The sequence below is a fragment of the Hyaena hyaena genome, unplaced genomic scaffold (genome assembly GCF_003009895.1).
Source record: "Hyaena hyaena isolate Hyena2069 unplaced genomic scaffold, ASM300989v1 scaffold_11, whole genome shotgun sequence".
Classification (NCBI taxonomy): domain Eukaryota; kingdom Metazoa; phylum Chordata; class Mammalia; order Carnivora; family Hyaenidae; genus Hyaena; species Hyaena hyaena.
In genome coordinates, this window is record NW_024080643.1 from 3,860,284 (window position 1) to 3,881,556 (window position 21,273).

A 21,273-nucleotide genomic window follows, 5' to 3' on the forward strand; every position below is an offset into this window, starting at 1 on the left:
CTGAGCAAAGAAAGGCCCAGAAACTGGAAACACTGGTCGCCCTTTGTGAGGCTCAGGGACTCAGGCGAGAAGGGAAGGAGGTGGACTTTTCTCTGAGAATCTCGCGCATGAAATTTCTCTAGTGCATGAAATGCTCTGGAAATGGTAAACATTTTTGTCTGGAGCGTAGAGAAGCTACAGATGTCAGCTTGAGGCCAGGTTCTGAGAAGCCGTGTGTGCTACGTTCTGTAGTGAAGGCCGTGACAGGAGCTACAGCGAAGTGACAGCTGCGGTGAGGCTGCAGAGAGCAGCAAGCCGGCCCGGGGTGCCCTGCAGAGAGATGAAGACCGGCACATGCAAGTTACTTAAAAGGCAGATTTGGGGGCGCCTGGGTGGCTCAGTCGGTTAAGCGTCCGACTTCAGCTCAGGTCATGATCTCACGGTTCGTGGGTTCGAGCCCCACGTCGGGCTCTGTGCTGACTGCCAGCTCAGAGCCTGCAGCCTGCTTCAGATTCTGTGTCTCCCTCTCTCTCTGACCCTCCCCTGCTCACACTGTCTCTCAGGAATAAATAAAACATTAAAAAAAAAAAAAGGCAGATTTACTTGATAGCCTAAGCGATCCTAAAATGTCTCCCTTTCTTCCTCTGCTTCTGATTGCTTTTAAGGTAACCCCCAGAATTAATGACAGCTTCAAAATAGATACTCTTTCGCTACACAAATAGTAAGCCGGAAACAAGGCAGCGTAGAGAGTAGACGCAGGCCCAAGTCTAGAAGCACAGGCCCCAGAGCTTTTCTGAATCCGTTAAACTCAAGGGTCCACTCTGCAGCTTCATCTACCCTTGCGTCCATCAGAAAACTGCCACAGTCTGTCACTTTATTCTCCTCGTTTACACATCGGGGCGCAGCCCTAGAGCACTCGCCACGGGAAATTTGTACCCCAGCAGCATTATCCTTCCGGGCCTCCAAAAACATTTCTCTTCTGCCTCAAAAAAGAAGATTCGGTTAAGATAACCGACCTCCTGGATTTAACTATTTTGAAGGGATGCTATTTTGGACAATTACGTTTTGAGCTGTCCTTTCAAACCGTAACAAAGGTGTTCTACCCGGAAGGTGATGTTATGGCAGAAGCATTAATTAAGCAGGCTCACTGGTGGCTTTTCCAGAATGTGATGTTAGAGTCGTGCTCGTGGGAAGGTTTTGATGTGCGGAGTCTCTTTCCCCTTTTTATTTAACACCGTGTGTTGCTTTCATGCCCGGCTCTGCCACGGGTAGCCTGGCTTTTAGTATGAAGCAGCATATAAGATAGATTTATCATAAAACTCATAGTGTAACTTTGGTTGTTTTCGCAGCAAATTCCAGATGTGTCTCCAACGGGGAAATACACAACTCTCTTGCCTTTGATGATTATTCTTACCATTTCAGGCATCAAAGAGATTGTAGAAGATTATGTAAGTTTCCTGTTAGTGAAATGTTCTCAGAACTATTGCCTTGAGTAGAAGAGGTATATTGTTGCTTTTCTTCCTAGCTTGTTGCAACAGGTATAGTTTCTTTAAATCCATAGCTGTGGAATGTGAATTAAACTTTTAAGGTTTCAGATTAAAAAAAAATTTTTTTTAAATCTTTTATTCATTTCTAGGAGAGAGAGAGAGACAGTGTGAGCAGAATATTGTTTTCTGTTAGCTCTGACCCTACCTCATAGAGGCAGCCGGGGCCACCGCGGGAGAGGCCCCTTCCTCCTCACTCACAACCCGAATGCTCATTTTCCAAGATTGCTTCGCTATTTGTTATTCATATGCTTCTGCCTAATTCCTTCCTATCTTATTAAGATAGGACATCAGTAAAATCTGGTTGGTTGCCAGCCCTTTGATTGGTTTTATAATATGAAAGAATTCTTCAAACTTAATTTAAAGCCTTGGGCTAAATCAGGGCAAAATTCAAGATTGCTAATTGTGTGTTTAACTGTAAATATAGTCATTGAAAGCAACCTGTAATATGCTAACATTTTAAGTAGCACTTCACTGTGTAGGAGGCCCTATAGTGTGTGTGTGTGTGTGTGTGTGTGTGTGTGTGTGTGTGTATTCACTTCAGTTGAGCCACAGGCAGGTTAGTGACCTGCTAAGGCTGCATTAGTAAGAGGTGGATCTGGGATATGAACCGAGGCAGGCAGGCTGCCTCCAGAGGCCACACTTAATCACTTTGCTGTGCTCCCTGCCTTAGATGACCTCTCATTTCGGATAGTCAGGTAAAGGCAAAACAGCGCTGAAATTAATTGCAGCACAAAGAGACTGACAGTTAGGTTTGCTGCCTCTATTCTTGCTTAAACCTACTATGACTTGTATTATAATGTGAATTATTCACTTTGAACCTTTGATGTAACGGATTTTTTTTTCTGTAACAGAGACGACATATGGCAGACAGATTAGTTAACACGAAGAACACAATAGGTAAGATATTAGATTGAGCTTTTATCTCTTTTCACTGTGAGAAAATATCCAAATTGACCAAAGAGATACACGTACTATGTTTCATGACATTTTATTATTTAAAAGAGTAGAGAAACAAAACAACAACCATAAGGAAACTGTTGCCATATGTAAAACTTATTAATTATGTTAATTAGGATAAAAGAAAAGAAAAAAGATGGGAAGTTGGAATATTTAGGATATGAGCAATTCTTATGTCAGTAAAAAGGATCCAGGGGGGCGCCTGGGTGGCTCAGTCGGTTAAATGTCCGACTTTGGCTCAGGCCATGATCTCATGGTTCCAGAATTGGAGCCCTGAGTCAGGCTCTGAGCTGTCAGCTCTGAGCCTGGAGCCTTCTTCAGATTCTGTGTCTCCCTCTTTCTCTGCCCCTCCCCTGCTCATGCTGTCTGTCTCAAAAACATTAGGAAAAAAAAAAAGATTGGGTGTTACACAGTCTCTCTTCAGTTCTAGTTTTGATATGTGCTATCTTGGTAATTGATTAGAAATATATGTTACATTTCAGGCTACCAGCCAGTATTTTAGCATGTAGCAGCAAGCTGTTTTCTCTTCAGGAGTGGGAGTAACTCAATGTAGCTTCTGCCTGTCCTCTGTCTATACATTATGTTACATTATATTATATCAATTGCTCTATTTTGGCCAGTGTGTGTGAACACAGTTTACGTATTTTCCCACTTTATATCAAGGTTAAATTAACAAAGACAGTACCTTATAAAGAACCACATTTAGATTTTTGGAAAGTATCTTTTATTATTTTGAACTTTACCTAATACAGTTGTTACAGTTAATAGATAGCTATATGTTTTTCAGTGTTCAGAGAGAATGAATGGAAAGTGATTATGTGGAAAGAGGTAAGAATGTATTTGAACTTTTAACTTAGTAATAAGTGCCTACCTTATTTATTTATTTATTATTAAATTTTTTAATGTTTACTTTTGAAGGAGAGAGAAACAGAACATGACTGGGGGAGGGTCAGAGAGAGAGGGAGACACAGAATCTGAAGCAGGCTCCAGGCTCTGAGCCGTCAGCACAGAGCCCGACGCAGGGCTCGAACTCACAAACCATGAGATCATGACCTGAGCCGAAGTCGGATGCTTAATGACTGAGCCACACAGGCACCCCTGTCGCCTACCATATATAAAGTTACAGATTTTTATCTATGAAACATGTCTTCAAGAACTGTCATATTATTCCACTTTGGAGATGAGGAAGGACGTAGAGGACCCAAGAGAAATAAGTATTTTGCTCAAGGTCACACAGCCCAGAAGTGGTGAAAATAGGATTTGAATTTAAGTCTAACTGGTTGGAAGTCTACATGCTTTCTAATGTGCCTCTGTGTTACTTCTGTGTCATTTCCTGGAATATCTAAAGATGTTGCTTCACAAACTGCTGCTCAGGGTACAGGGCAACCTTATATGGAGACTACAGCAGGGAATGTTTTCGTGACTGTATTTTCCTCGGGATATAAATTAAAGGCATACTGGGGCTAGATATCGACTTTGTCCTCACCAGTAATTAATTGCTGAGGCACCTGGGTGGCTCACTTGGTTAAGCATCCGACTCTTGATTTTGGCTCACGGTTCGTGAGATCCAGCCCCAGATCAGGCTCTGTGCTGACAGTGAGGAGCCTGCTTGAGATTCTCTCTCTCCCTCTCTCTCTGCCCCTCCCTGGCTCGCACCTGTGTGTGTGCTCTCTCTTTCAAAATAATAATAATTAATAATATATGATTACATAATAACAAATATCTTTATTATATTATTTGTTAATATTAATAGTAACTATTATAAATAATATATGATAATTGCTGACCAGTGTAAAACTCCTTCGAAGGCTAATTATAAGAATGTTTTGATTTCTAGGTATCAGTGTCTCTTTCTCTAAGAGAGATAACACGGGGGAGTCAATTATGATTGCATTTCACGCCTTTTGTTGGGTCAAAGAGAACAAAGCCCCTGAGAGGTCTACTCCATTCCTGATGGCAGATGTCAGGGCAGAGTGACGGGAGGAGAGGAGTGAGGCCCCAGTGGGTGGATGGGGTGCTTCTATCTGAGTAGAGGTGATTGCATGATTGACTTTTAATTTACCCCCAGTGCCTTGCCCTGGAAAGAACAAGTCAAACAGCTAGAGCCAAGGCCCAGGACTTCTTATCCCTCTGACTCCTCTTACAGCTGTACAATCAGATGGAGACCTTTAAGTATCAGGGGCTTCGAAAAGGAAAAGGGAGTTGACCTGGAGGTCCTGTGAGCAAAATAGAACACGAGCCTGTACGACATGACCACCCTTAGGCGAATGGCGGCCGCTGTCAGTTCCATGGGTGCATAATTTTCTGGGTGGCTGTTGTGTCTAGGGGAGGGGATCTAGTTTTAATTACAAAGTTTCAACTTGTCTCATGCTAGCCATTGTTAGATCTCGCTGTAAATTACTTGTTTATGTAAGTTACAGGGGCTTTACTGTTCACTACATTGTGAACTTTACGCAAGTTGTGAATGTTTAATTGTCAGTCCATTGTTCTCCCCTACTGTTACATGAGTTCGCTGCATTTGTAGACATGTGTAGCTTTTAAGGTTCTCTCCTCACTTCGATCCAGAAGTATTTAATTAATCTTTGCTCAGTTAATGAAGGTAGACAGGATCTGTGTGATCATACCATGAAAAGGAAAACAGCGTCCCCATGTTCTCTTCCGCTTCAGTAAGCACTTATTATTTTTTTCAGTATGGCTCCAGCAATTGGCTTATGAAAGAATTTTACCCTCTGCCCCCCACGTTTCCAGCTTCCCAGGAAGGGCCTGCCACTTACAAGACTTATGTCCTCAATACTTAGCACCATGCAAATGCTCAAGGGATTTGTCAAAGAACAAGTACACAAGAAGAAAGCTTTCCCTCTGTACTGTTCCTCGTATTTACATCTCTCTCTTTCTCTTATTTACAAGTTAGAATTTATTCATACCTTCAGTCAACAAATATTCATTCATTCATTCATTCATTCATTCATTCATTCTCTGTTCCACATGAAGTTCACAGACCAGCAGAGAAACACACACCATTAGGCAAGCAATTACAGTGTGATAGTGTATGACCAGCATATCATTGCGAAAATAATAGTACTGACAGGTCTGTTTGGATTTCCCAACCTTGCAGCTAACATTTTGGGCCAGAAAATTATTTGTCGTAGGAGGTTGTCCTGTGCATTGTGGGATGTTTAGCAATATCCCTGGCCTCCAGCCGCTTGATGCCAATAGCCTGCTCCCCTAAAACGCCCAAGATTGTGACAACCAAAACTATCTCCAGACATTGCCAAAGGTCCCTGGTGGAAGGGGAGAGCAAAATCGACTCTGGCTAAGAACAACTACTTTGGGGAAGTGAATCCCTGAAAAGATAAAATTGTTCTAATATGGCTGAAGTTTCTTAGCATGGCTCTAGGATTTTCGTGTCAGAATTTTTGATAAGAATATTTGACATATTTTGCCTCTATTTATGCTTTTAAAATTTAGGCTTCTGTGTTTTCTTTCCTGGTTTAAAAGGTCAATGTAGGTGACATTGTGAAGACCTCAAATGGACAGTTCCTTCCTGCAGACATGGTTCTGATTTCTTCCAGGTTAGTTATATGAATGGGCATTTAAGGAGCTTTTATTCTGAATTAGAAATTTTAAGGAAAACAAAGGCTTTCCCCACTCACCCCTTTCTCCATCAGTCTCTTTAATAGTATAGACCGGCACCTGCAAAGTTTTAATGTGAAAGGACTCATAGTAAATATTTTCAGCTTTGAGGGCCATACAGTCTGTTGTGGCATCAGAGGTAGCCGTAGGCAACACATAAACAAATAGGTGTGGATGTGTTCCAATAAAACTTTACTTATAAAAAAGAGGGAGGGCTTGGATTAGGCCTGTGGGCCATAGTTATTCTGCTATTCTATACTTTTACTATATTTTTCTTTAATTTCCCTGGACACATTTTCTTCTATTGTAATTGTTACGTTAATTCCATCCTTCTATAATTTCTATAGACATTCAGCAAAAGTTTGAAAAATCTACACTTATTTTAATCTTATGGCAATTCTGAGATATTCCCATTCTGTAAACAAAATTACTCACACAGAGAGTAAGTGATTTCTTTTGGTACCATTAAGTGGGCTCACAGGAGACCCAAATTTAAAAACACAGTCTCTGTTCTCTTTGTGGAACTATATTGCTTTGTTTTCTGGCTGTTTTAGAGGAAACTTGCACAGAGACTCCCTCCAACGGGTATTTCCTTCCCATCAGGTCATGTCTGACCACCTCCCGCCTGCTTCTGTGTGGCGCCTCCTGGCTCCCTCCTCCATGCTCTCTGTAAGGAGAGCTAGGGCATCTGGGGGTAAGAGGGGCGGTAGTCGGGAACACAGCGGCGTCTCACATGTTGGGTAAACTGGTTCCCTAGGTCAAGTCATAATCATCTCCAAGTGATTAAAAAAAGAGTTTCTAGCCATCTAGACACACATCACTTTGGAGCATGGAGAGATTTCTTGGGGGGACAGATTTGTTCTAGAGCCATTGTCCAAGCTTCTTGAAAAGCAGTAATACCAACACTGGCTCTTTTTCCTGCCAGATGCACTTTGTTCTTTTGCCATGGATTCATTAGCCCACCGGACAAAGGGACTTCCTGTTGCCCATGCGTTCTCTTCCGGGTTTGGTTAGGGGTATGGGGTTGACAGAGGAGCCAGAGATGTCCATAAAGTGTTTTGTTTCTATAACCTCTATGTCATTGGTTTGTGTGACTTTCTTTGCCTCTTCCTTTCTCTTACAAAGTGCTACTGATATAGAAAACAATCTTTTTTTGGAGAAGGAGAGCAGTAAGGGGGGAACAAAAATCATTATTCTTGGACTTTTTTTTTTTATGGCAGTTTTATTGATGATATTTTCTAAGTTTTCACCCTGCCCCTGCTAAACAATTCAGATACCACATATGTGCATGCACGCACACACACACACACACACACACACACACACACACACACACCAATGCTTATTTGATTGGGCATAAAAATAAGGAAACCAGAGTGAAGCTCAGAATGAACCCAGGAAGATCATAGGCTTTTCCCCCAAGTATAGGCTTTTCCCCCAAGGGTTTCTGACAAACCATGAAGACTATAAGCTTCATTTTGTTGAGCACAGTGGGTAAAAGAGACAGGGATAAGGCCCAGGGGACACCCCTATGAGAAGAATTGGTAGGTGATTCTTGCGTAAAGTTGAGAACCACACTCTAAGTTAAGGTAGAATGAAGAGTCAAACCCGCCATGCTGTAGGGGGCAATAGAGGAATTGCCTGCCTTGACTTTGGCACAGAGGGGAGGGAAAACATTCCCTGTGAGAATTCAAGCTGGCTCATGCAGATGTGATCTCTGAATTCACCTTGCCTGGATGGCGAAAAAATTTTAAGAAGAGAATTAAATGTCACCACAGAAAATAAAGAAGAAACCTCTGATTAATTAGGAGGAGAGAGAGAAGAAAAGGCTACAGCCCTAAAGATAATGGCTGACAGTTTTTCAGAATTGTTGAAAGTCCATCCCTTGGATCCATTGGCTTTCCTGGATCTGAAGCTGGAACTAAATAATGGAAACATCAGAGTCATTGTGGCCCAGAGGTGTTCATATTGTTCAAAATGAGGATGAAAATATTGATTGGCTAGAAACCTTACGTTCTGGATATCTGTCTAAAAATTTACTTTAATATCTAAAAGATTAGACATAGAGTCTAAAACTTCCAGCCATATCAAGAGGGAAGATTGTTTGAGAAGAAGGAAAAAGCCCTCAAAAGTGACTAAAAGAATAGAAAAAAAGAGGCAAAAAGAGGGAGAAATAGAATGTACATGATCAGGTAGTAGAATAAAGAAAAGATATAACATCAATACAATTAAAGCAAATGGATTTAAGAACTTAAAAAGGTTATAAAATTGTCCAGCTGTATGTTTACAAGAAATTCACAAAATACAAGTGCTCACCAAGATTAAAAGCGAAGGCTCCAAAAACACACAGAACATAGTAAAGAAGTCCAGAAGAGATGGTATCCCCATTAGATGAAATAGACTTTGAGGCAAAAAGCGTTATTTGAGATAAAGCATCACTGAAGAAAAAGAAAAGAGCCATTGAATAATAAAAGTTTTAATTCATGGAGAAAAGAAGAAACTTGTACATCTAAGAAATTTACAAACCCAACATCATACCGTGATGTTTTAATATTTGCTTTCAGGAATTGATGAAATGGAGAAGAAAGTCAGCGTGGAGGTAGAATACTTGAAAAGCACAATGAAACCTTGAAATAATGGCATGTATAGAACAGAACTTTTTGGTGTATTATACCCAAAAGTGATGTATACATAATCTTCAAGCATAGTTAGGAATATATGTCAAGATCGTTAGGACATAAGACAGAATCAGCTTATTTTAAGGGAGTGGTATTCCACAGGCCACTTGCTCTGAGCATAATGCTATTAAGTTTGAAATCAATAATAAGACGACTAGGAACCTTATATGTTGGAAACAAAATGTACCTGTAAATAATTCATGGCTCAAGGTGGCAATCATACTGGAAATGGGAAAATACTTAGATTTTAGTACTTATGAGCATGCATCAGATCTCCTATAATATAGCTAAACTGATAGACATTTTCATTACAAAAGAAATAAATGCCAAAAAAATGAGCTAAGAATCCAGTCTAAGAAATTAGCTACAGTAAAAAAGAATAAACTCAAAGAAATCAGACACAAGGAAATAATAGAGGTAAGAGTAGAAATTAATGGGGTGCTTGGGTGGCTCAGTTGATTGAGCGTCCAACTTTTGATTTTGACTCAGGTCATAATCTCGGGGTCATGGGATCGAGCCCTCCATTGGGCTCCACAGTGAGCATGGAGCCTGCTTTAGATTCTCTCTCTCTCTCTCTCTCTCTCTCCCCCCCCCCGCCACCGTCTCTCTCTCCCCTCCACCTCTGTCCCTCCCCACCTCTGTCAAATTAAAAAAAAAAGAGAGAAATTAATGAAAGAAAACAATGGAGAAGATCGAAATGGGCAAAGCTTGCTTCTTAAAAAAAAGACTAATAGGGGCGCCTGGGTGGCTTAGTCGGTTAAGCGTCCGACTTTTGCTTAGGTCATGATCTCTCGGTTCGTGGGTTCGAGCCCCGCGTCGGGCTCTGTGCTGACTGTCAGCTCAGAGCCTAGAGCCTGTTTCAGTCTGTGACTCCCTCTCTCTCTGACCCTCCCCTGGGAGGTCACGCTGTCTCTATCTCTCTCTCCTAGAAATAAATAAAACATTTAAAAAAGAAAAAGACTAATAAATGACAATTCTGGTAAGATTAATCAAGGAAGAAAAGGAAAGGCAGAAATATGTCTATTTGTTAAAAAGTTGAAAAGTTGATATAAATGCACCAGAGGTTAATGAGAGGATCTTATGAAAGTTTTATGATCTTGTTTTAGTATTTAAGTGAAATGCATAAATCCATAGAAAAATATAATTTACCAAAACTTATTCTAGAAGAGGTTTAGCACCTGAATGGTCCTATAATCATTAAAGATATTACATAAGTAGTAAAAACCAAAACAAAATGAAACCAAAAAAACACATCAACTTCCCACAAAGAGACCATCAGGACCGGACATTGTAACTGTTGAATTCTATCACTCAGTGTAGGGAAAATACCGATTTTCTAATAAGCTCCTCAAAAAATAGCAATTAATTTTCTGAAACTGTTATGACCTTGACACAAAAAATTAACAAATACAGAACGAGAAAGGAAATTGACAAGTCCATTTTGCTGTTAATTTTAATATAAAATCTTAAAACCTGACAATATAAAGGATGGGAATACGTTATGATCAATATGTCAGACTCCTACTAAGGAGTCTGACTCCATTTTTGGATATTTGCTGACAGCTTTCAAGCCGCCTTTCCTCCTCCCCTCCTGCCCCACCTCTGGACTGGCTGACTGCTCCCTCCATTGGCACCGGAAGGAGTTTCAAGTCGAGTAAGGCTCAGCTTGTGTGGGGGCTTCCCTCCCTAGCCACCAAAAAAGCCGCACCCCTCAGCCTGTCTCCTTCCTTGCTCTCTCAAGCATTTCTGGATCAGCTTTCAAGGTCTGCCCTTTCTCCCCAGAAAGCCTGTTACATATATAATAAATCTTCCCTCTCTTGGTGTGTTTGTGGCATCATCGGTTTTGACACTCAAACCAAATTTTGGGTGGGTGGGGCCTTGATCTTGCTTCTAAAGGGTGACCACGGTATTTTTTTAAATTATTAGTAGGAAATCAAAGAACGCAGGTTTTCACTTTGGTAGATTAAAGGTAGAGTAAAGGTATAAAAAATGATTATTTGAATAGAAGCATTTCAAAATATGCAACATCCATTTGTGATAAAAATTCTTAGAACACTACCAGTAAGAGGGAAATATCTTAATCAAAGAACAAACTGCTATATGTATATATATATACATATGTATACATATATAGCATATACATATGTATGTGTATATGTATATATGTGTTTTCTAGAATTTGTATATATTATTGTGTACATAACCCCCTCAACTATTTAGAGATTATAAGTAACCAACATATTGCTTAGTGATACATATAAATGTAGTGATGAAATTATAAAGAAAAGGAAATATTTAAAATGGAATATTTTAAAAGTAGATACCACCTTTATTGGCCCTAGGTATGCATGTCTCATGATTAAATTTAGAGACAGAATTTTTTTTCTTTTCCAGTTGCTTTATTTATTATTATTATTTTTTTAATAGTTTATTGTCAAGTTGGTTTCACCCAGTGCTCATCCCCACAAGTGCCCTCCTCCATGCTGAGAACAAACTGAGGGCAGATGGGATGGGGGGGAGGGGAAGGGGCGCCCCTGTATCATGTTTTTAAAAAAATCTATTTTGTCAATTTCTGCCTTCTAGTTGGGGCGTATAATCCACTTAATATAATTACTGATTCAGTAGGATTTTTATATGCCACTTGCTATTTTTTATGTCCTCTATCTTTTTATTCTTCAATTCCTCTGTCACTGCCTTTTTGTGCTAAATAGATACATTCTAATATAATTTTAATTCCCTGCTGTTTCTTTTACTCTCTATATTTTAGTTCCTATATATTTTTAGTTAGTGGTTGCCTGGGGATGACAATTAGCATCACAGTTTATATAACAATCTTGTTTGGATTAATACTAGTCTAGTTTCCTTAGTGTTCAAAAACTGCTCCAAAATATCTCTATTACCACTTCTCCCTCCTTTTTGCTGTTATGACAAATTATATATTTATACATTGTGTGATCCTCAACATAGACATATGATTATTGCTTATGCAGTTGACTTTTAAATAAGGAGAAAAAAGTTATAAGCAAAAAATTATATGTGTGCATACACACACATATATACATATAGGTTATATGTTATATATATCTTTTATATTTGCCTATATATACTTTTAATGGTACTCTTTTTTTCTCTATGTGGATTGAGATACGACTTTTTGACCTTTCATTTTAGTCTGATGAAATCCCTTCAGTATTTATTATGGGGTAAGCCTGCTACTAACAGTCTCTATTTTTATTCATCTGGGAATGTAGTAGTTCTTCATTTTTTGAAAGGTAATTTTGCTGGATACAGCATTCTTTGTTGATAATTTTTTCCAGTGCTTTGAATATGTCATCCTAGTACCTTCTAACCTCCTCCAAGGTTTCTGCTGAGAAAGATTTGATAGTCTATTTATCATCTGTTGAAAGTGGTGAGTAGTTTTTCTCTTGTTGCTATCAAGATTTTCTCTTTGGCTTTAATTTTCAACAGTTTGATTATGATTTGTCTAGGTGTGGTTTCTTTGAGAATATTTTACTTGGAGGCTTATATTTTGAGCTTCTTGGATGTGTAGATTAATATGGTACATCAGATTTAGGAAGTTTTGGGGTATTGTTTCTTTAAATACTTTTTTCTGCCCCTTTCTGAATTCTCATTTAGGGACTCCCAGTATGTGTATAGTGGTATGTTTGTTTGCGTCCCACAGGTCTCTGAGGCTCTATTTTTTTATCTTATTCCTTTAAATTTTTGTTTCTTAGTCTGAGTTCTCTCAATTGACCTATCTTCCAGTTCAAGTCTTTCTTCTGCTTGCTCAAATCTGAACAGTGAATTTTAAATCTCAGTTACTATACTTTTCAACCCCAGAATTTCTATTTGGTTTCTTTTTTGTAATTTCTATTCTTTATTGATCTTCTCTATTTGATGGGACATGTTGTAATATGTTATTTCTTTTGACCTAGTTTCCTTCAGCTATTTGAACATATTTGGCATGTGATTTACATTTTTGTCAAGTAAGTTCAATGTCTGAACTGGCTCAGGAACATTTCCTATTGATTGCTTTTTAATCTGTATATGGTTCATACTTACTTGCTGCTCAGGGTTTTCATGTTTCATGATTTTTGTTGAAAATTTAACATTTTAAGTAATATAATGTGGCATCTCTGACAATCGAATTCTCTCTCTTCCCCAGGATTTTTTTCTGTTGCTTTTCATTAGAAGTTTTTCTTTTAGGGGGCACCTGGGTATGAGTTTGAGCCTCGCGTCAGTCTGTGTGCTGACAGCTCAGAGCCTGGAGCCTGCTTCAGATTCTGTCTCCTTTTCTTGTCCATTCCCTGCTCATTCTCTCTCTCTCTGTGTCTCTCTCAAAAATAAACATTTAAAAAAATTTTTTGAGTTTTTCTTTTTGGCCTTTTGGTTAGTCTGTTGTTATACATCACCTCAGACACCTGCAACATTAAAACACTTTCCTGTAAGTGTTCTCAACAAATGTTTCCCCACCCCCACCACCCTTTACCTAGGGTTTTAGCACTGAGTAAGGTCTAGGCCAAGTCAGATAAAACAAGCCCTTCCAGAGACCATCAGACAGGTGAAATAACTTTTTGGGAATAAGGCTTTGAAAGAAATCATTCTCTTTTATGATCCCTCAGTATTGGGAATGTGGAGTATTATTTTTTTAAAGCTGCTACTGAGCCCAAGGCAGGAGGAAGTTAAAATATTATGAAGCTCACTTAAAAAAACCAATATTTGGCTTTTTTCTTGAATAAATTCTCCCAGGATTGATTTAAGTCTTTAGTTAATTTTCAGAGTTCTGGAAAACTTGATTCTGATCATTTTTGTCAGTTATCTCATTGTTTTATAGAGGAGTAAGTTTTTGGAACTTCTTACTTTGTTATACCACTGACATCCTTAACGAAGATATATTTTTATTTTGGGGTGTATGGTCTCAACTGGCAAAACTGATACAGATTGTTTTACTTTATTATTTATTTATTTATTTATTTATTTATTTATTTATTTCTGAGAGAGAGAGAGAGAGAGAGAGACAGCGTCAGCAGGGAAGTGTCAGAGACAGAGGGAGACACACAGTCTGAAACAGGCTCCAGGCTCTGAACTAGCTGTCAGCACAGAGCCCGATGTAGGGCTCGAATCCACGAACTGTGAGATCATCACCTGAGCCGAAGTTGGACACTTAACCGACTGAGCCAGACAGGCACCCCCAGATTGTTTTACTTTAAACTTGATATTGCAGTGAATGAGATACAGTCAAAAGAGTTGAGACTGCAATGAAGACTAAGTAAACTTTAATGACATTTTTGTTATTCTTTGTGGCATTTCCCCCCAGATAACTACTTTTCATGAGTGAATTGCATTTGGCATGGAGTAAAATCTGGCAAGGCAAATGTTTGTTAAGTCAGTGTTAATTTTTTAACTGGTGAGGTGAGATAGAAATAGAGAAGCCCATTTCTGTGGGCTTCTGCTCTGTCCAAAGTCATCCTAAAGATTTACCCTCATTATAAAGGCCATAGAGCCTCAACCATTGGGAACTACAATGGATGCATTTTAGAAAATAACAGAATTTTAAGTTTGACCTTAGTTGTGCTGCTGGCCTGTTCTGAGCTATATCACATCTCCTGTTCACCCTCAGCCATCTCTCTTTTTGAAATTAAAGAGTAATCACACAGCTTTTTTAAGGGTAGAAAGTCTTCTACCACAAGATGAATTTTAGGCTGGTGGAATCAGACTGTTAGTATCTCCTGGAAAAGTAACTGTGGTCCTTTCAGTTGGGAAGAAACCTAGAAGCCACTGATATAAGTCCTGTTTCATTGTTAACATTATTGGGAAATTAGTTTCTTGGGAGAGAGATTGATTCAGTGTCACTTGCTTTATTTTCCTCAGTGAACCCGAGGCAACGTGTTATATTGCAACCAGTAATCTGGATGGGGAGACAAACCTAAAAATACGGCAGGTAAAGACACCTTTTCAAATCCCGATTTTATGCTTAAACTCACAATGTCAAGTCTTGTCAGGTACCAGTTATTTATTTTTCATGAAGAAAAGTACTTTACCACTCCTGCGTAGATGTAATGCATCCTCAGCAGTTATTTATAAGGTATTTTAAAAAATAAGTAAGAAGTAGGTAATATGTCACTACTATAAGAAAAAAAAATGTCCTATAAAATTCAGGTCATAAAGGATAACATGCCTTTGTGCATGTTGTTTTGAGGATATTTTTGTGAGTACTTTGGTAATATGACTACTGTCACGATAAATATCATAGTTATTCATCTAAATGAGCTTCGAGTGATCTTATATAACACTGCTTTTTAAACTCTCATTTGAATTACAGAGTAACTCGTGATTATGAATGGAAGGAGATAGTTTTCCACTTAACTTGCTATTAATGGAAAAAAGACATTGACCTTTAAGATAATTGAGCCTTGGGGTACCTGAGTGGTTCAGTCAATTGGGTATCCAACTCCTGGTTTTGGCTCAGGTCATGATCCCAGGATTGTGGGATCGAGCCCTGTGTTGGGCTCTGTGAGGAGTGTGGAGCCTGCTTAAGATTCTCTACCCTTCTCCCTCTGCCCCTCTCCTCTATTCGTGCACTCTCTCTCTTCCCCCACCAAATAAATAAAATAATTGAGTCTTTGCTTCAGAAAGGAAGCCCCTCATTGTACATTTGACTATTTACATGTCTGCTAATCTTTTTTGCAAACTTTAGTTGGATCAAAAATTAAAAATATACATTTAGACTTTATTAAAGTAATATATCATCTTTGTAAAAATAACATAAATAATACAGAAGCTTAGGCAGTCTACTAAACCCCCTCCATCTTCTAAATCACACCTTTATCCCCAGTACTAATTGTTCTGATAGTTTGGTTGTACCTTCTTCATTTTTAAAAATGCGATTATAGACTTCTGTTTCAGGAGAAATGAAGTAGACATGCTTTCTTCTATTTTCCCTGCTAAGTAAAACTAAAAAGTTTGGACATTATGTAGAAAACAAATATAAGGAGACCTTGAAAGAGTCATTGAAAAACACTGAAAGAGTGATAGAAGAAGGTAGATCGTGGAACCTTAGAAGCTGTGGAACAACATGGTGGTGAGTTCCCCGGGTTTTCCTTTTGCCTTCTACATACCAGGTTTGGGACTGAAGAAACCAAAAACCCAGAAAAACCAATGGACAGAGACCCCCCAAAAAGATGCCCCGATGAAAGCCTCCTTTCTCTAGTCCAAGGACTGGAAGAAAGGCAGACAGTAAGACAGAGACTTTGACAGTGGCCACCCTGCCCCAGCCAAACACAGAGTGAAAATACAGTCCCGCTCCCACCTCTGCCAGCTCGGGCTGGTGTCGAGCCTTGACTTCCACCCTTACCAGGCTGTAAGGAGGCACCCAACTCCACCACAAGGGTAGTGTCAGAGAAGCCAAGTAGGAAGTGAGGACTTTGATTTTGTAATAAGGGTGGCACTAAGGCGCTCCCCTCTTTTCACAGTGGAGACGACACGGACAGCAGCAATGGCGTTCCAGTCTCTTCAATGTTGGAGGCCTGCTGGGGAGCTGGGACTCCCGGTCCTGGCCAGCTGCCCGCAGAGGCCAAGTGTGCAGCTTGTCTTCCTACCCCCATCTTGCAGTAATGAGGCAACACCCCCTTTGCCTGGCAGAGTGGTGTCAAAGGAAGCCACCTAACCCAGAAAGTTTAAATGATACCCAGATCTCCTGATGCCCCAAATGTCCAGATTTCAATAAAAAGTCACTCATTATACCAAAAACCGGGAGGATCTCAAACTCATTGGAAAAAAAAAAAGGGGGGGCAGCTAATGCCACCACCAAGATAATGAGATGTTAGAATTATCTGGAAGCAATTTTAGAGGATCCACTGGGGGAAAAAAACTTCAATGAGAAACTACAAACATGCTTGAAACAAATAGGAAAATATAAGAAGTCTCAGCAAAGAAAACAGAATCTCAGCAAAGAAATAGATGACCCAATGGAAATTGCGGGACTTAAAAGTACAGTGAGTACTTAAGGCATTAAAAACTCTCAAGTGATGAGCTCCACAGCAGAATAGAAGGGACAGAGGAAAGAATCCATGAACTGAAAGATAAAGCCATCGAAATTACCCGACTTGAACAACAGAGATAATAGGCTGAGGAAGAAAACTGAACAGAGCCTCGGAGACCTGTGGGGGTATAACCGAAGAGCTAGCAGTCATGACACGAGACACTGGAAGGGGAAGAGAGGGTGGAGCTGCAAAACCAGTAGAAGAAACAGTGGCTAAAACTTCACAAATCTGCCAAAAGACATAAACTGTAAATTTAGGAAGCTGAGTGAACCAAAAAGGATAAACCCAAAGAAATCCATACAAAGACACATTATAATCAAACTTCTGAAAACAAAAATATTTCAGAGTAGTTGAGAGAAAACAGACCCTACCTGTAGGGAAAAGACCCTTTGTGTAAAAGCAGATCTCTTACTAAAAACCCATGGAGGTCAGAAGGAAGTGGCATAACATTTAAAGAATGCTGATCGGTAAGAATCTGTCAGCCCAGAATCATGTATGGAGCAAACATGTTTTTCAAGAATGAAGAGAGAATGAAAACATTCTCCACTGAAAGAAAAAATAACAGAATTTGTTGCCACAAGACCTACTGTAAAGAATGGCTAAAGGAAGGTGTTAAAACAGAAAGGAAACCATAAAAGAACATAAGAAAGGATAAAGAGCATGATAAGCAAAAATAAGGCCAAATACAATATGTTTTTTCTCTTCAGTTTTCTAAATTATGTTTGATGGTTGAAACAAAAAGGATAAAATTATCTGACATTCTAAATGTATGAAAGAAAATATTTAAGATATATATTATAATAGGAGAGGGTAAAGAGACAAAAGGAAGCAAGGCTTCTATATCTTATTTAAACTCATAAGTGGTGACACCAACTGTGAGAAGTTATACTTTAATAATGTAGTGCCTGGAATAACCACTGTAATAGTTATACACTAGGGAATATACTAAAAAACACTATCAATAAACCAAAATGGAATTCTAAAAAATGTTCAAGTAACTGAAAGGAAAGCAGGAAAAAGAAAAAAATAATAAAGCAAAATCAGAAAAAGCAAAGAAAATCAATAATTATATGAAATGTAAATGGCATTAATATGCCCTGAAATATTGGATTGGAATGGTATCTAAAGGATTAAAAACATAATCCAAGTATATGCTGGATCATATAAGTCTTCTATACAAAACTCTCTTTAATTATAATGGTATAGGCAGGTTAAAAGTTAAAAAAAAAGATAGAAAAAGACCTATTGTGTAAAGATTAGTTAAAAGAAATCAGGAGTGGCTTTATTAATATCAAATCAAGGAGACATCAGAGCAAATGAAATTGCCAGAAACAGAAGGGAATATTTTTTATCATTACATAATGACAAGAGAGACAAATCCACCAATAAGACACAGCAGTGTCCATGTGTATGCATCAAGAAACAGAGCTGCAAATATGTGAAGGTGAAATTGCTAGAACTTCAAAGGTAACCGACCAGTCCACGTCTTTGGTTGGAGACTTCCGCAACCCTGTCTCATTAACTGACAGAACAGCCAGATAGAAGATTCTCAAAGATACAGAACTAAATGCCATCAACCAACAGGGTCTATTTGATGTTTATACTGCATTCAACAATACCCAACAGAAGAAAGACACGTTCTTTTTGGTGCCCAAGAATACACACCAAGATACATAATTCCTGTGTCATAAAACAAGCCTCATGAAAATGAAAAGAATTGAAGCCATGGAGAATGTATCCTCCAACCATGGTAGAATAAAGCTAGAAATCGTGGCAAAGATACCAGAAAAACCTAGAAACACTTGGAAAAGATAAATTGGATAGCCCAATAGCTTCTAAGGAAATTGAATTCATAACTTAAAAATCCCCCCAAAAGAAATCTCAAGGTCCCGGTGGTTTAACTGTAATATTCGAAGAAACATGCAATGCATAGTTAACATCAATTATACACAGTTTCCTCTAGAAAACAGAAAAGGAGGGAACATTTTCCAATTCATTTTATGAAGCTGTTACTATTACCCTGATTCCCAAACCAGACAAAGACACTGAAGAAAAAAAAAAAAAAAAGAAAATGTTTCAATATCCTTCAAGGGTTTAGGCACCAAAATTCTTTAAAACTACTAGTAAGTAGAATTCAGTAATATAGGAAAAGAAGTATAAAGGTTTATTCCATGTAGTCAAGGCTCATTTAATAATTGGAAATCCATCCATGTAATCCACCATTTTAGGCTTAAAGAAGAAAAATCACATGATAATATCAGTAAAGGCAGGAAAAGCATCTGACAAAATTCAATGTCAATTCATGAGAAAAATTAGAGAAATGTAGAATTAGAGGGGAATATTCTCAACTTGGTAAAGAACACCTACAAAAATCTTAGAGCTAATGTTAAAATCTATGTGACAAAATCGTAAGTGGTAAAAGACTAAATGCATTCCCCCAGAAATGGGAACCAGGCAAGAATATCTGCTGACATTACTCTTATTCAGATAGCACTAGAAGTGGTAGAAAATGCAACAAAAAGAAAAAGAGGCATACATATTGGAAGGGAAATAACAAGATTGCCTTTATTTGACTTTGACATAGCTGTCTATGTAAAGAACTTGTCTATCTAGATTCCCAAGGAGTCTAAAATAAAATGATGTGTTTTTGGCAAGGATGCAGGATACCGGATAAACATACAAAACCACTTTCCTTTGTGTATTGTGGCAATAAACCTGTGGACCCTGAAGTTAAAAAGAAAACAATACCATTTATAAGCACTTAAAATGTGAATTAGGTATGAATCTAACAATATAGACAGGATCTTAATGCTGAAAATTTCATTACAATGTTGATGAAAGAACTTAAAGAAGATCTAGATAAATGGAGAGGTAAACAGTGCTCATGGATTGGAAGTCTCAACACAGCAAGGATACTAATTCTCCCCAAATTTAATACAAATTTAATGGAACTCATTGGAAAATCCCAGCAAGATCTAGATACGGATGACGTTATCCTAAAGTATTTACAGAAAGGCAAATAAACTATAATAGCTAAAAAATTTTTGAGAAAGCAGCATAAAATGGAAGGAATAAATCTACCTGATTTCAAGACATTCTACAACTACAGTAATCAAGAGTGTGTAGTTTTGGTAAAGGGATGGACACATAGCTCAATGCAACAGAATAGAAAACCCAGAAATCGATCCATGCAAACATGCCAAGCGATTTCGTCAAAGGCGCAAAAGCAATTCTTTAGAGAAAAGCTAACATTTTCAACAAATGGTGCTGGAGCAATTGTACATTCATAGGCAAAACAAAACAAAACAAAAAGCCCCCAAAACACCAAATAAATCCTTGACCTAAGTCACACTTTATACGAAAGTTATTTAATAATTCATCATGACTTAAATGTAAAATGTAAAACTATACAACTTTTAGGAAAAAAATTGGAAAACAATTTTTAGGATCCACAGTAGACCAAGATTTCTCAGATTCAGTATAAAAAATGTGATCCAGAAAAGGAAAAATTGATAAATTGGACCTCATCAAAATAAATAGCTTTTGCTTTTGAAGAAGATGAAGACAAGCTGAAAACCAGGAGGAAATATTTGCAAACCACATGCCTGACAAATGACTGGTATCTGGATATATAAAGAACTCTCAAACTTTTCATTTAAAAAAAGCCAAACCAGGGGCGCCTGGGTGGCTTAGTCGGTTAAGCGTCCGACTTTCGCTTAGGTCATGATCTCGCGGTCCGTGGGTTCGGGCCCCGCGTCGGGCTCTGTGCTGACTGCCAGCTCAGAGCCTGGAGCCTGTTTCAGTCTGTGACTCTCTCTCTCTCCTAGAAATAAATAAAAAACATTTAAAAATAAAAAATAAAAAAAAGCCAAACCAGTAATGAAGTTTTTTGTAATATTTTCCCAAGTGGGTGCAGTATTTTTAAAGTGACCATCAAAGAGCAGGGACTTTGTTTTTGTTTATTTGTTTGTTTAAACTATTGAATCAACCCCAGCATCTCAAGCACATGCACATATTGAATAACATGCATTCAATAAATATCATGATGAATAAACCAAAAAATAAAATAATAATAAAAAATAACAAAAAAAAACAAACCAAAATGGGCAAAAGAGACAGAGACATTTCATAGAATAGGATATAAAAATGGAAAACAAGCACATGAAGACATTTTCTACATCATTAACCATTAGGGAAATGCAAATTAAAATCAGAGTGAAGTATCACTACACACCTATCAGAATGGCCAAAATGTAAAATAGTTCCAACATCAAATGCAGGTAAGGATGTGGAGAAAGTGGATTATTCATACATTGCAGGTGGGAATATAAAATGGTACAGCCGCTTGGGAAAACATTTTGGCAGTTTTGTATAAAATTAAACACACAACTATTATGTGACCCAGTAATTGCGCTATTCCAGAGAGGTCAAAATCTA

The 21,273-nt window shown here is 38.3% G+C and overlaps 1 protein-coding gene across 3 annotated transcripts in view; it reads left to right on the top strand.

Annotated features, from left to right (window-relative positions):
* LOC120246957 (phospholipid-transporting ATPase IB-like) overlaps positions 1-21,273 on the top strand; it is a 205,002-nt gene that overhangs the window by 20,428 nt on the left and 163,301 nt on the right. For all 3 annotated transcript variants that reach the window (XM_039254618.1, XM_039254624.1, XM_039254633.1), the window contains exons 4-8: positions 1,329-1,427; positions 2,378-2,423; positions 3,271-3,311; positions 5,982-6,055; positions 14,666-14,735. In XM_039254618.1, coding sequence (XP_039110549.1) covers positions 1,329-1,427; positions 2,378-2,423; positions 3,271-3,311; positions 5,982-6,055; positions 14,666-14,735 — 330 coding nt within the window. The remainder of the gene's footprint in view (positions 1-1,328; positions 1,428-2,377; positions 2,424-3,270; positions 3,312-5,981; positions 6,056-14,665; positions 14,736-21,273) is intronic.